Source organism: Bactrocera oleae, chromosome X, assembly GCF_042242935.1.
Source record: "Bactrocera oleae isolate idBacOlea1 chromosome X, idBacOlea1, whole genome shotgun sequence".
Classification (NCBI taxonomy): Eukaryota; Metazoa; Arthropoda; class Insecta; order Diptera; family Tephritidae; genus Bactrocera; species Bactrocera oleae.
Genome location: NC_091541.1, coordinates 25,980,222 through 25,996,651, shown reverse-complemented (window position 1 = coordinate 25,996,651; position 16,430 = coordinate 25,980,222). Strand labels below are relative to the sequence as shown.

Genomic DNA, 16,430 nt, shown 5'->3' with positions numbered 1-16,430 from the left:
GAAAGATTTCTGTATCACATGCGGGCACCTTGAGATGAATGCCTGAATTTGACTCTTGACATTGAATTTGTGGCAACTCTACTCTCGATTGTGGAGTAGGTGCAATTGCTTTAATTAATTTTAATTGATCCGAAATCATTGCTTTAGTTTCTTCAAACTGGTCTAAGCAGTTTTCGTATTTGGCGTAAGCCGACGATTTGAAATTTTCAGGTAGATCTGAGTCGTCAGATTCTACGATTGCGTCATATGCAGCTTGGAGACGTGTTCAGAAATTATCAAGATTTTCTTTTTTGATTTCTAATACCGATTCAGAATTGTGAAGATGAAAATCGAGTGCAGTATCTTATTAAACTGGCACTCTCAGCAATGAATTTACTGTATGTAATGTATTTCCCCCTTTTTTGCTTTGTAGCACCTTGCTTTGAGCGTGTAGCTTCTGCAGGTGTAAATAGACTTCTTTCGTCAGAAATCATTTTTGGAACTTTTAGCAACTGAGTTGTTTTAGAATCTTTCGAGTCTGAACTCATTTAAAAGATGTGCCGAAATAAAATAAAATATTTTCAATGTAAGAAATATATGTATATGTTTGAAACCTCTTTTAAGAAATGAAGAGTTTTTTTTTTTGAAAAAATTAATAAATTAATGACGTTTTTAAACTCGTATGAGTCACTTAACTCTTTTAAGATAATAAGAGTTTTTATTTAAAGAAATTTTTTTTTTAATATTACTTAAATGATTATTATTAAACGCAAATGTTTTTTATTTTTAATTTTATTTGTATGTATTATGCGTCCGTAATTCCTATAGGGTATACCTATAAGCGGATCAGCTGATACATATGTACTTGTCGTTATGCGCAATTGAGAGCTCGTCTTAGACATCAATGCACTTTGTACATATGTATATATGTAATATATTATGTTTTAATATATTTTGCGCAATCCTGCTTGTTTTTGTTTAACAAATAACAAGGGGTATTGCGGAACATTTGCCAATGTGGACTTTGAAGCGAAGTTCTTATGTATGTTTGTATACCTGAGCGTGTATATATATACGCATTGCAAAAAGACCGCGAAAAGGAAAAAATATACCGCAGGTATTCTTGTAAAATTTATGTATATATGTGTGGATATCACGTAATATATGTGTACGCAGTGCGAAAATACCGCGAAAAGGAAAAAATATACCGCAGGTATTCGAGTAAAATTTATGTATATATGTATGCTTTGCTTATTTTACGCAATCCTGCTTATACTTGATAAAGTACAAGGGGTAATGCTGGAAATAGGTGCAAGTAAATACTTGAATTATTTGTTGTAGAGATATTTTTGTGCGTTTAAACACAACGGTAAGCAGTTAGGCAATCAAGAGTTCGTTGTATATTTATTTTTTACGAAACTGTTTTATCTGTTAACGGTATTTCGGTTTTTACCGGAAAATAAACAAAAAGATAGAAACAGTTTGGTAACCGCTCTTTTTTGTTATTGCCTTTATTAAGACGAATTTATGTTATAAATAAACCGCAAAGGCATACATTTTAACATACATATAATAATAGGATATATACAGATACTAAATGGAATCGATACGACTCACTTTGGGGTCCGCCAAGGGGTTTTGGGGACAATATTGTATATGTGCTTGTGCGTGTGCCTTTCGCTATGTTCCCCAGTCCTTACCTGCTTAGCTGCGGTGGGTGACTTTGATGAGCTGGTGTGGTTGTTGTTATTTGCTGTTGAGGCTTTGATTTAATTCGCGCCTGTTCTGTATGGTTATATATATATATATTTTTTTTTTTTTGTGTGTTATTCCATACATGTCTTTGTTTCTTACTTAAGTTATATACAAGTATATATATTTATACCCTGAACAGGGTATATTAAGTTTGCCACGAAGTTTGTAACACCCAGAAGGAAACGTCGGAGACCCTATAAAATAACCTATCACATATATACATAAATGATTAGTATGATGAGTTGAGTTGATTTAGCCATGTCCGTCTGTCTATATATATACAAACTAGTCCCTCAGTTTTTATGCTATCGATCTGAAATTTTGCATGCGTTATTTTCTAAGGAAACAATGAAATTCCCGAAGAAATTGTTTTGATCGGATGACTATAGCATATAGCTGCCATTCAAACTGAACGAGCGGAATCAAGTACTTGTATGGAAAACTCTTTCATTTAACAAGGTATCTTTCCGAAATTTGGCATGGATTGTTATTTAAGGCAATAATGGAATCTCCGAAGAAATTGTATAGATCGGATGACTATAGCATATAGCTGCTATACAAACTGAACGATCGGAATCATGTATGGAAAACTCTTTTGTTTGACGAGGTACCTTGACGAAATTTGGCATGAGTTATTTTCTAAAGCCAGAATATAATCTCCGAAAAAGTTGTTTAGATCGGATCGCTATGTCATATGGCTATCATGTAAACTGAACGATCGGAGTAAAGTGCCTGCATGGAAAAAAATTTTATTTTTTATTGCCCATTCACGAAATTAGATCTGAATCAAGTTATTGGAAGGAACCTTTGTATCTGTGAAGGGTATTATAGCTTCGGTGCAACCGAAGTTAACGTTTTTTCTTGTTTTAAATTAGAAATCAGTGAATTTCATAAATAAGCCTCTTGACGCCAAAGAAATTTGTTCACTTGAACCAGTAAATGGTGAATTTACAACTCGATCATTTAAATAAAGAGGAATATGATGAAAAGTACAAAATATTAAAACGATATAATATATTGTATTATTTTTTAAAGGAGGAAAGGTACTTACCAGAAATTACGAAAATTAAACATGAAATGATGACATCGAATTAACAAATAAATTCAAAACTTTTTAGATATCCACCTCAACATGAGGAAGAGGTAAGAAAACAAATTAGAGAAATGGAGGAACAAGGAATCATTACAAAAAGTTCATCAAGATATTAAAGCCCTTTAATAGTTGTTCAGATAAAAATGGAACTCAGGCATACACAAATTTTGGCTCGTAGATTATAGAAAATTATGTGAAGTAACACTAGATGACAAATATCCTTTGCTCAATATTGATTAGATTGTCAGATAAACTAGGCCTTGCCCAATATTTTACAACAATAGATATAGCAAAGGGGATCGTCAAATTTTATTAAAAAGGAAAATAGAGAAAAAACTGCATTTGTAACGCTACACGGTTTATATGAACTTATAAGAAGGCCATTCGTGTTAAAGCACCAGCTACTTTTCAACGACTGATGAACGAAATTTTAAGATATTATATCAATAAAACATGTGTTGTTTGTTTAGATGATATTATGATTTTTGGCACGTCCTTAAGTGAACATAATAAAGCAATAACAGATATTTGCAAAGTCCTAGAAAATCAAAATTTAAAAATTCAAATAGATAAATGTAATTTCATTGGAAACAGAATTTTTAGGACATATTTTAACAAAAGAAGTAATGAAGCCGAATCCAAACAAAATTAAGGTAATAAGCAATCTGCAGTTACCACGATCAGAGAAACAAATCAAAAGTTTCTCAGGCGTTAATGGGTACTATAGAATGTTTATTAAAGATTATGCGAAAGTAGTTGAAAGATTCAACGTATATCGAAGCATTCGAAAAGTTAAATACGTTAACAAGTACACGTCCGATTTTGAGAAACATTTTACGTTGACAACAGATGCATCCAATTATGCAGTGAGCAGACATAAAATATGGCTATTAAAATTAGTATAAATTTGAGATCGAATATTTAAAAGGTAAAGAAAACCAAGTAGCAGACTTCTCAATAGAATAGAAAATAGTAAACACTCAATTTCAGAAAAGGTGGAAGATGAAATACATACAAGTATATGTTAAAAAAATGTCTTTCAGTTAATATATATGTGGAAGACGATGAAGAGATAGTGAATGAGTACAAAACTCAAATAATTTTAACAAACAAAAAAATAGAAGAGTTTAAAGCAATACTGGGGTTTATTTTTTTATCGCAGAAAATTATTTTGATATAAAGGCAGACATTTTTAGGAGATATATTTCAAAAGGGAAGGCAGTCATATTCTCGGAAATATCCGAATATAGTTATAATATAGTACACGAAAAGGTAATAGAAATTTTATTTTATTATATTAGGGAAAGCGTGCACTCAGGCATACAAGAAATATATAATCAATTAAAATACAAAATCTATTATCTGAATTAATGGAAATGATTTAAATAGTTGTTAATCAATGCGAAATTTGCCAAGAAATTTAAACGATAGAAATCCAATTAAACCTGAAATGAAATTCACTGAAACACCCACAGAAAAAAACCAAATCATACACTATGACACGTTTGTCATAAAAAATATTCATATTTTAACCTTTATTGATAAATGTTCAACATATGGTATTCGAAATACGCCTATCCACTAAACGGCAGAAACCATATAGCTATGATTGAAAATTTAGAAGATCATTTTACGAAATTAGGAAACCCATAAAAAAATAAGTGCTGACAACGAATTTAAAGCCGTCAGGATAAAATAAAAACAAAATAATTGACAGTATTGGAAAATAGAAAAAGACGAGGTTCAATAAATGGAATAGATAGCTTGACGAAATGATTATTTAGAATTATGGACGACGTAAACACACAGGAAATAAAGATACGTTTAGTGAATATTGATAATATAATAGATGCATTAAATCAACAGGTGCAGATTAATGCCTATATTAATAATACAATAAGAAATATTAGAAATATTTATTAAAATGATAGAAAAGAAATAAATAAAATAAGTTAATTTGTAAACCAGGAATTCTGAACAAAATATGTACGTATGTATTTAGAACAACTAAGTAGAATACAGTTATTAAAAGGTGAAATTTAATAAATTCAGGAAAATGTTATATCGTCTAAATATAGAAGTATACACCCAAATATTTTAACTAACAATGAAATAATAAAATATGAAATAGATTTTAATAAACTGAATCGCCTTCAATTAGGAACCGCCATTTTTAATAATACTAACTTAATCTTTGCTATAAAAATCCTGCGAACATTTGTAACCATTAAGCTAAGAAAAATTGTACCACTACTTACCGGCATTTCTAACGAAATTAAATATAAAGTAGAAGAAGTATTCAATTTGGATAGTAAAACTTATAAATTTGAAAATAATAAAAATTTTAAACAACTAAAGTTAAGTTCACATTGTACTATAAAAGAGAATTGTGAAAAAAAAACAAAATAAGAATTTTGAAATCATTGAAATAGATATAGACACAATAATTGAAATAAATATAACATTAGAGCAAAATTTTAACATGGATAATATGGCAGTAAATAGCAACCTTTTATTATTTGAATCACTTTAAAATTAAATAATATTACCTCTCTAATGTTATAGAAAAATCAGAAGAAAAGTTAATTTGTGACAGAAATATTGAAGAATTTTACTACAAAATTGTCATTCGAACAAAAAAATAAACAAAATCAAAGCAACGTACAAAATATAAGGATATTGGAAATTCACAACAAAATAATTTGTGGATGTAATTTTGAGTATATGTATCATTGTTATATCCATAATTGTAAGTTGTCATTTTGCGCCAACGCATAGTTATAAAAATAAATAGAAGAGTTCAGGAGAATTCCAATTTGAAGCAAGGAGTAGTTACATATGCAAAGACTTCCAACCCAAATCAAATATACAAACTTGTGGATAATGTTAATTATAAGTCACTCCAAAATAAGCATACAGAAATGCCGACGATATAGATGAATTTAATACTACAATAAATAAAACAACGCAACAACAACATTTCAATACAATGTATTTAAGTGCTGATGATAGTAATGATTTTACTAAAAAAAAATCAATACACTGTAATTTTCATTCATGTAAAGTACGGTAAATTACAAACTTTTGTTTGAAGAAATACTGTTCAATGAAATCAGTTTGATTTCCACATTCTCCAGCGATTGTTTGCTATTATAGATGAATTCATTACTACAATAAATAAAACAACACAATAAAAACATGTTTATAAGGATTTCAATACAATGTAATAAAATGCTGATGGTATTAATGATTTTACTAATAAAAAATCAATACACTGTAATTCAGCTTAAATGATCAAAATTGTGAAATTCAATAATACCAAATCATAATAAGCACTTTTTTAAATTCATGTAAAGTATGGTAAATTACAAACTTTCGTTTGAAAAACACTGTTCAATAAAATCAGTCTGATTTCTACATTCTCCAGCGATAGTTCGCTGCTAATCAACGACGAAAAATTTTTGTGAATTTTTTGGCGTGTTTGGCGCGTGGGTAGGGTAACTGCAGGATGTATATACTTGTATATTTTAGTACACTGTACCTTTAAGTAGTTGCGCAAAGTGGGTATTAACGTTGTTGTTGTTGGCGGATTCTTGGCTTGGTTCCAGTTAAGTACCGTGTTGTTGGCATCTTGCATTCAGTTGCCTTAGTGCTAGAAGGATCTGGGAAGTGCCGTTGTCTGTCCCAGTTTTGGAGACTGCGATTCTTGTGCAGACTAACGGGCATAGCAGCGAACGTTTTATTCACGGGTCTTTTCGGCGAAGCTCTACATCCGTTGACTCAGGACCGTTACGAGAATATTGCTAAGTCTAACGGCTGTTGCAAAACCCCTGCTGTCCGGATACCCCATTGCTAGCTGATGATGTGATGAAGGTACCGTCTTGTCTGAGTTTGGGTTTCCTGCTTACAGAGTATGGGCCTCTTAAAGCATTGTTACATCAGAGGCAGCTATCTGTAAGGTCGGAGTGTATGTGTGGGCGTGTGGAAGATTAGTTCTCTGTGATCGCAGTGTGTCTAATATTCTCGAACATTAGAGATATCAGGGGCATGAGAATTAGCTGGACAGACGATGATTAGATGTTAGCGAATTAGGATTGTCATTTTGCAACCCTTATGTTATTGTGTGAATTAATAGAATTGAACAGTAAGTTAAATATTGAATGAAAGCTATTTCTGTACTATGTAATATAAAATAAATGTGTTAAAACGAATTAGTGAATTGAAACATATGAGTGAAAAATTCATTTTAAATTGAAAAAATACGTATTTTAAATAGTTGAAATTTTCAACCTTAAACGTAAAAATCTCTAAAGCTATAAGTTCCCCCAGCTATATCTTTATATATTATTTATCCCCGAAATCCTGGGGTGTTATTTTAAAGCCGACCTACATATATCTTTGTTGTTGCTCGGGTACGAGACCGCGAGTGCTTCTTTGGGCTAGTGTACATTTTGTGCATTGTGTTTGACGTGTTAAACTTACCAATACCCAAGCTCCAACATTGTGTAGTTTGAGTGCCTTGTACTTTTAGGTATTAGCGCAACGTGGACATTCATGTTGTAGTTGTTGGCGGACTCTTTGCACGGTCCCAGTTATGTTGTGCTGGGCATCTGTGGTCACCGCGTAACGCGAGCGGAGAAGAGGGCAGGAGCGGGAGTACTAGCGGTAAAGGTGACAGCGCTGTATAAGCAGATGTCAGCCCGCACAGATGGGCATGATTGAAGGGGCGCCCGTGATATCAAGAGACACGAAAAAGGTGAGCGCGAAGTAGGGTAGCGCAAGCAACGGAAAGTAGCTAATGAGGGTGTGTTGGGGTCGTTTTTGGAGGCGGCGCTGTAAGCCATATCGCGGCCATAAAGAAAATTAGCAGGGAACTAAGCTAGTTCAGTTTTTGGGGACAAAAACTCTGTAGTAGGAAACGCGAAAGGGCTGATGGAGCTTGCCTTGAAGTACGAGGCGCGTCTGATGACGATACTTACGGCTCTTGAGGCTAATGCAGCAATAGTTGTGGGTGAACCCAATTACGATTGCGAAATTGTGGATTCTTTACAGCTCGATGTATGTGTTGCTAGAGTTGTTGTGTAGAGGGGGAGTTCGATAGAATGATTGAAGCTGATTTGTGTTTCAAATTTAGCGAACCCCTAGAGCCCTACCTGGGCTATATGGATAAGCTACTACTACCGGCGATTAGTAGCTCACTTATTATAGGTTTGGATGCGAATGCCTTGTTTTTGATGTTGCTTAGTAAGGCATACGTTTGGATGTTTGGTGGGAGGTTAAAGGAGGGTGGGGATAAAGTAATCATAATTTGATTCTAATAATGGCTCTTCCTCAATCCCCTCCCTCGCGTACCTCTGGTATCGACTATAACCAAAAGGGGCTCTCTGTTGGGGAAGCGAAATTAGATACACCGCTTTGGATGTTTGAGGATGGGGGGGGTTGAACGAGCAAATTTCTCGGTTGTATGAGGTAGTTTGGGGGGTAAATGATAAGTAACTTAGAAAGTGTGAAAGTTTTATGGCTAAGAAAACTGAATGATGTACGCGTGAGCTCACATCGGAGAGAAGGACTGTCTGGCGATTGAGGCGAAAGTTTTGAACGTGCGATGAGAGAATATATGGATATGTTAGTCAAAATTAAAGTAGAGGTATCTAGGTTCTGAGGTTTTGATGGTTTGAACGAAAAGGTGTGAAAAAACATGTGGAAGTTCATTCCGGAATACTTGGAGGCCATCATTGCGTGGGAGGGATATTTTCCACGCTAGTGGAGAGTGCGAAAATTCCGCAGTGGGCAACGTTGCATGATGATTGCATGTTTGCCTCTATGTCGCATCTTTAGATGCTATGAAGATTTTATTAGGTACACCCCTTCTTGACCTGATTGTCGAACACGGTGCTGTTGCGTTCAGGTTAAGAAAACTGCTTATGCTTTTGACGGTGCCCACGTACAACTCACCGGACGTTGTCCATCCTTCCGTCTGTCTGTGCTAACGATGACTTAAATATAAAATAAGATATCGTCATGGAAGTTTGTACACGTGTTCCTTGGTGATGTTGGTATTGCAGATGGCCGTAATCGGACTATTGCTAGGCACACATAAGGTCATTAAGCAAACATCTATAAAGTAAGCCACAAATGAAGATATAAAGAGAGGCGATGGCAGCAGTGAGGATCACCTGTGGAGTCAAGACCTTTAAAAAGTGGACGTCGCCCCTAACCCTGATACGTTTAATAAACATATCCACACATATCGATTTACGGCATCTCAGTAAATCTGAGTAGATGAAAATTATGATAAAAGACGAAGAGCCGGTATACGAGAGGCCAAGCCGAATAGCCTACGCAGATAGGGTTTCGGTCAATGAAGAAGTTGGGCGATGGTATGGTTGTTAAGCCCAGCACATCAGAATACGCACCACCAATTGTTTTCATAACTAAAGAACAAACGGTGAAAAGAGTTTCTGTTGCGGCATATTCAGAGATTTGAAGTGTCAGTTTCTGGTGAAGAAAGTTAAATTCCTGGGATTCATCGTTTAGAAAAGTTGCATCGTACTTTACGTGATTTATTGAACCAAGTTACGAGCAATTAACAACATTTCCGCAAATAAAATCAGCATTAATCAACGCGACAATTTTAACAATATACGCTCTGAGTCATGGCGGTGGAGAAACTTGACGTGGCCTTGAGAGTTTCGTGCTCGGAATGGTATTTGCAATATTTTGATTACTACAAGACGTGGACTTGTAAATACATTGCAACACCGATTGATGTAAACTCAACAGAAGGATCTGAGCTGTGCGAAATATTTTGGAAAAGGACGAATACGAGGACTGCTACATGAAGTACGGTGTATTACGCAAGGATCCCACCAAGGAGTTGATTGTAGTACCCTCGCTTATGGAAGTGGAAGTGATAAGGATGACAGCAAGATAACGCGAGAAGTCGAAGAGGAAACCTTTTAAATTCCACAATTGAAAGCGAAATCATCTTGTAGTAGAAATGTTTGATAAAGGCAAAAACTGGATTAATCCAAAAACAAGGAAGGACTGTCCAATGGGTAAGTAACACATTAATCACGTAGGGCCTATGGAAATGTCGAATATATTTTATAATTATTTACTGGATGTCGACTCATTTTCGTAATTTGTTGGGCTTTATCTAACAAAAACTACTGGAGCAGAGGCGATAGTTGGCTTAAGAAGCAGTCATCGGTGTTCGGATCCGAAGCGCATCATTACCGACAGAGGCGTAGCATTTACGTTAACTCTTTTTAAAAAGTGTTGTGAGAAAGAAAATATTCACCATCTAACAATTGCCTGGGGTGTTCCAAGAGGAAACAGGCAGCTTGAGCGAATACACAAAATCGTGGTACCCATGATATCGAAAATATGCAACGAAAGTCCCGGTGAATGGTAAAAGCATGTGGGTAGGACGCGTACAACAGACTATTAACAGCACTATACGCCTTATCACCGATTAAGAGTATCTTAGTAACTGGATTTGTAATGCGGGTGCTGATATGTCGAATCATCAAAAGCTTCTGGTTAACTTTGTAATAGATGAAATCAATTCTGAACGTGTTAAAAGCCGCCTTCAAGCGAAGGATAACTAGCTCGTCTACAAGAGGAAAATCGTAAAACCAACAATCCTCGTCATAAAGCTGAAGTTAACATAGTATAAATGAACTGGTGTAATCAAACGTACCCAGTATGGCTCTGGACTGAAGGTGAAACCAAAATGCCTTGGGTCCTACAAGGTCTTTAAGAAGTTAGAACATGGCATGGAGATCACGAAAGACGTGGACGTACCTACCGTCGCGGAATTCAAAAGTTTTCAGAAATCTGTTTAACAGTATTCTCACATTTGGCAAATACAAGGAACAAATCACTCAATAATAAGACTTTTTGCCTTTCTTTTTGTTCTTTTAAGCTAATACTATATAATATTTCTGGTTTTAGAGAAACTTACAAACTGCACGACAAGTTAGCATTGGTTAACGCTATTTCGTGCATGTATGTTTGTACATTATATCGTACATATGTATATATTATATTATTGTGACTTTTGAGTTGTAATTTCAACGTATATTTATTCCTATTTTGTGTAAATATAAAAAAAACTTGTTTTTTTATTTCAGAGTAACTGGTGGTGAACTATTCGATAGAATTGTAGAAAAAGGTTCCTATACCGAAAAAGATGCATCTGATCTTATACGTCAAATTTTAGAAGCTGTTGATTATATGCATGAACAAGGTGTTGTTCACAGAGATTTAAAGGTAAGAAACGTAATATCATTATCTCTATTTATTTAAGAATTCACAGAAGATTATGAATAATTTAATCCACTTTCGTTACCAAATTATATCATAAGTTAACATGCCGATGTGGATAAAATAAAGTCGTTGTAAAGGGAGCCACAAATCAGTTGTTGCTTGGGCTTTATGTTAGCTTAGTTACGACAGATGTAATGTAGATGTAAAACAATTAACATGAGAATTAAATAATTGAAAAATAAATAACTACGATTTTTACTTATATTATTAATTCCAATTTTTCTATACAATCAAGGCGCCTGATATATTTATTAATATATATTATATATACTTGTAAGTCAATGGTCCTTATATTCGATGAGTGAAGGTTCTGAGAAGATATAAAGCGATTTCACCAATTCACTGATGTAATGAGCATATATTCAACCGGTCGGAACTAATGATTTCAATAGTTTTTCTGTTAAATTGTTTATATGAAGATAAAAAAGTATTGCTAAGAGTCAAACCACGTCAAGTGGATCCTTAAAACTTTGCTAAATCAACGATTTTCTAGCGCTTCATTAGATGAAAAACCAGACACACATCCCGTAATATAAATAATTCGTCAAAATTAATTTTTGATATTGATGGTTGAATTTAGAGCACAAAAAATTGTAAAAGTATGTCCTTGTAAACTTTTAAATACTACTACCGAATCGATGAAATTTTGTGAACTCAAATAAAAATGTTCCTACTATGTTGTACATATTTTTCCACGGTCAATTTGTTTGAATAATTATATTTCACATCAATTCTTGTCAAACAATTGAAATTTTTATGCGTTCTTTACGCAAAAAAAAAATGGAAAATATGTGAAACAACGCGGATAACGTTCAGCTCTAATAATCTCCAAAGAAAAGTTTGGTCATTCATGCCATTCCGCAGATATTGAATTTTTTATCCTCTTTTGCGCTCTCTCCACGCGCGACAAATCGACCAACACGCTGCGCAAAGAGACTCAAAGTACGTGCGGAGCTGAGCAGCGGACAGGTTGAAATGTGCAAAAAGATGATTTCTCATCATCCATTCTCATCGTCATCCAACACGTCTCGTAACTGTCCATAGTCAGTCTGCTGTGAGTTCCAGTATACATTAGTCATTTACATTTAGTGTATTTTTATTACAAATATGTGTATATTACTGGCATGGTTTTTGTAAATGGTAACTTTTATTTCTTTGAGTATCTTTTATACTTGGTAACAAGTTTCATAGTTTTATGTTTGAAAGAAAACGTTTTCAATGTATACTTATGATATTTCAAATACATTGTTTTATTATGTTATTTTATACACTTAACATATACGTCAATGAATAAAAATCGTTTTTTTTTTTTCAAATCTTAACACTAAATTCAATTGGATTCTAAAACAATAGGTGATCGATTTTGTGTACAAGAATGGCAAGAAAAGCTCGAAAACTCAAGCTTGAAAATGGATTTGCATCTGTGCCTGGTAAAGAAAAGTGAAACAAGTGTTATGTTCCTTATATTTTATGATATTTTTAAATTGATATACACATAAAAGATAGACTAAAAAATCGTATCTCTTAATCTGCGGTTAAAGTAAAAATACAAAGAAACGTAAATTATGTTACATTATTCTAATTCTGTATGAACGCATATTCTGCTACATGGACGTAATAATTGACAATAATGTAATTAACAATTAATCCCATTAATAGAGTTATTGATTATTTTCCTGTATCATTAATTTAATTTTCTTGCGGCACAGATGTCGAAAGCTTAGCGCGTCGGTCGATGTGCCGCGCAATCAAAGACCGCAATAGGGGACAAAAAATTCAGAATCTGCGGAATGGCATGAATGAACAAACTTTTTTTTTGCAGATTATTAAAGCTGAACGTTTACTGGGTTGTTTCAAATATTTCATATTTAGCGCGAAGAACGTATGTACGAACATTTTTCTTTGGGTTCACAAAATTTCATTGATTTATCTGCAGTAGTTAGTGGGAAAATAATTTACTACCTGCCACGCCCACAAAACGCCATTAATCAAAAACAAATTAATTTTCCATAATTAAGCTCCACAATATGATACAAGACTGCAATTTAGTATACAGGATCACATTAAGTAGGGGTATCTGCAGTTTAAAATTTTTATTAAAAGTGGGTGTTGTCCTGCCCCGTAATAGGTTTAATGTGCATATCTCCTAAGCCGCTAAAGCTATAAGAACAAAATTCACAGAGAACAAATGTTTTTAGCACCTATATCGACATTGTGAAAATAGGTGAAATCGGGTGACAACCCCGCCCACTGACCATGTAACGGTACTATTAAAAACTACCAAAAGCGTAATAAATCAAGCACTAAACACGCCATAGACATTAAATTTTATCTCTGGGATGGTATGAGATGACTTTGTAGGAACCGCGTTCAAAATTAGACAGTGGACGTAGCACCGGCCATATCTTGGTATCTGCTTACTTGTTTCCACCATATTCGGTACATAATATTCTTCTCATATGTCTATGTTATAGTGCAAAAATGGGCGAAATCGGATTACAACCACGCCTATTTTCCCATATAACACCATTTTAAGTTTCACCTGATTTTTTCACTTTCCACTATGCAAATCAAGCAACAATGATTGTATCGGTTGTATTGTAAAACTTTGCGTGAATAATGCATTTGAAGTATGCCACCTTTTGACCAAAAAATGTCTAAATCGAACCAAAACTGTTTAAGCCCCTAGGTACTGAATATGTGGACCCCAGTGCCTATAGCTGGTTTTTTACCAAAAATATCGGCCAATGGGTAAGACATTTAATTGAAATTCATATAATAAAATAAATAAATAAAACTCTCGATAATAGTATGTTTGTGTCAAAAAATGGGTTCAATCGAATCAATACACTTCCACTTCCGATAGCCCTCATATACCTAATATAAAGATTTTTGAACTTCCGGGTGACTTTATACCGCATATATCGGCCAATATGTGAGTTATCTCAATGGAAATGAGAGAGCGTGTTTTACTCATAACAAGGTATCTTTGTGCCTAAAATGGATCGGGTAATCGGGTAAAAATTTGTAACTAATATCAGGATTTTCGAACATTCGTCTGACTTTACTCCATATGATTGGTGGTGGTACTCAATGAAACAGAAGGAGTATTTTATTAGTCTGGCAATTGGTATTGGCAAAAAGTGATAAAAGCGTTTTAATACTACCCTCAACTTCCATATACAACTTATAATGCTTTTCGTTATTCTAACCAGTTGTACGCCGAATATATCGGTCAGTGAGTATTAATATTTTTTTATATATAAAATTGCTTCAAAATATGTTCTCGAGTATAGCTGAGCAATGTCAAAATTAATATCTTTCTCTATCCCCAATATATTATATAATATATATATGATTTCCGTCTTTCCAGCTGACTTTAAACCGTTCTGGTTGATCAAAATGTGATATTTTAGTGAAATAAAGTGGATATGATTTCTTAAAAATTATGTGGTTTGATGCTGAATTAGAATGAAATTAGTATATACCTTGGTCTAAACCTCTCACCTTCATATAATGAATTCCGATTCTCTGGTTGACGTTTTCCACACAAGCTCATAATATAAAATTTAGCCACTTTGGTAGAGTTAATATCACATTCATACTTATGTATATCTCACTTCAAGATGTTTTTTGTTTTTTTTTCATATAATTTTCGTTGACGCAAAATAAAATATAGCAATTAAACTGAGACTAAGTTTATAACCTTTAATATAAGTCAAGAAGATACCAAATTTTATTGTAATTTAATCACGATTTCATTGAATAATGGATGTTGAATTCTTTCTCAATATTTTTTTAAAATAAGGTTTTGCCAGAGTATAAAATGGTCGGTTCCGCCCTATTACCCATTATCGGGTATATATTGACCCTAGAACCAACCTACTTTATGTAAAAAATTCAAACTTCCGTATGGCTTTATAGAAACGTAAAATATTAGATATTCAATAGTTTAATGTCGAAAATGTGTGAAATCTGTCCACGAATTTTCCCAATGCCCTTAAGCTCAGTCGAATCCCAACTGAATCTATCCTTTTAACTGCAAAAGACTCAGTTAAAGAAATTGGTGTAATAAAAATTAGAATATTTTGGAAATAGTTAAACTTTTCAAAACTTCTGAAACGCAGGGCTGCCCTATGAATTGACACTGAAAACCTCCGCCAAATATATATGATTACAGTGAATATAAACACGTATGATGGCTTGGTTAATGGGGCAGCTGGAGAACTTATGCAAATTGATTTCCATTGTTCTTTTCCAACAACTCTGTGGAATAAATTTTTTTGAACCATCTGTTGGTTTGATAGCACGATCAAAAAATCCTCATCCTCTAGAAAGTACCTAAACACCAATTGAAAAAGTTCCAAAATCTTTTCAATATAAAAGAAATGAACAAATTTCAATTGAAAGAAATTAATTTTCCAGTTGTTCCGGCTGAAGGAATAATTCATATAAGTCATGGTGCCACATATAATAAAGTAGTAGTTCATACGCGACCCAGAATGCCTAGAGCTTGAATATATGTCGCGTGCAGACGAACTACTACTGCAGAAGATCTATTCATCATAGAAAATTTTATTCCTCCTAACAAATTTTCTGAATCGGATCCTGTATTTAAGGAACTGAGGGAATTGAACACAAATAAAGCTCTGAAAAAAAATTTAAATTTTATGATTTCCCGAACATCAGGACATCAAATTTTATTCCATAATGTTTAGAGTCTTCATGCTGACATTAATGATATAATATAAAAAGCGACTTTTTACTGCTATCTTCACATATTTTATGTTTTGTAGAACCTTGGAGTTATCCTTACGAACATTTTGATAAACCAAATCATTGTATTGCTAGCTCTATAGAACCAAAGGCAGTAAAAAAAATTTATACAGGCCGCAAAGTTTTAAAAGCGGTTTTGTTTAAATGTTTAATATTAATATTCTGGTTCTATACAGAAATTCAGCTTTCTCTGTCAAGCATTTAATTGTAGAGCTTCAAGAAGTCCTTACTTCGGAGTTATGCAATCAAAATGTGGTAATTGGAGATTTTAACATTTGTTTAATGTCTACAGGGACTACAATAGGAAATCTGTTCCAAGGCAAGGCAACTCTTTAGTTCCCTGCTAGGTGTAGAATATTCAGCTACACTTGCCGGTACACAAATTTATTGGGCATTTTCAAACATGAATCCTTGTCATATTAATGTAATTACTTTTGAGACAGTACACAGCTTTCATGACAGTATTTGTGTCTCTATTTTGAACTAAAGGTTT

General features: G+C 33.7%; 1 protein-coding gene across 7 annotated transcripts in view; it reads left to right on the top strand.

The window, feature by feature from the left end:
- The window catches only part of CaMKI (Calcium/calmodulin-dependent protein kinase I), a 407,212-nt gene that overhangs the window by 270,901 nt on the left and 119,881 nt on the right, over positions 1 to 16,430 (top strand). For all 7 annotated transcript variants that reach the window (XM_070112309.1, XM_070112308.1, XM_070112305.1 and 4 more), the window contains one exon: positions 10,966 to 11,104. In XM_070112309.1, the coding sequence (XP_069968410.1) occupies positions 10,966 to 11,104 (139 nt within the window). The remainder of the gene's footprint in view (positions 1 to 10,965; positions 11,105 to 16,430) is intronic.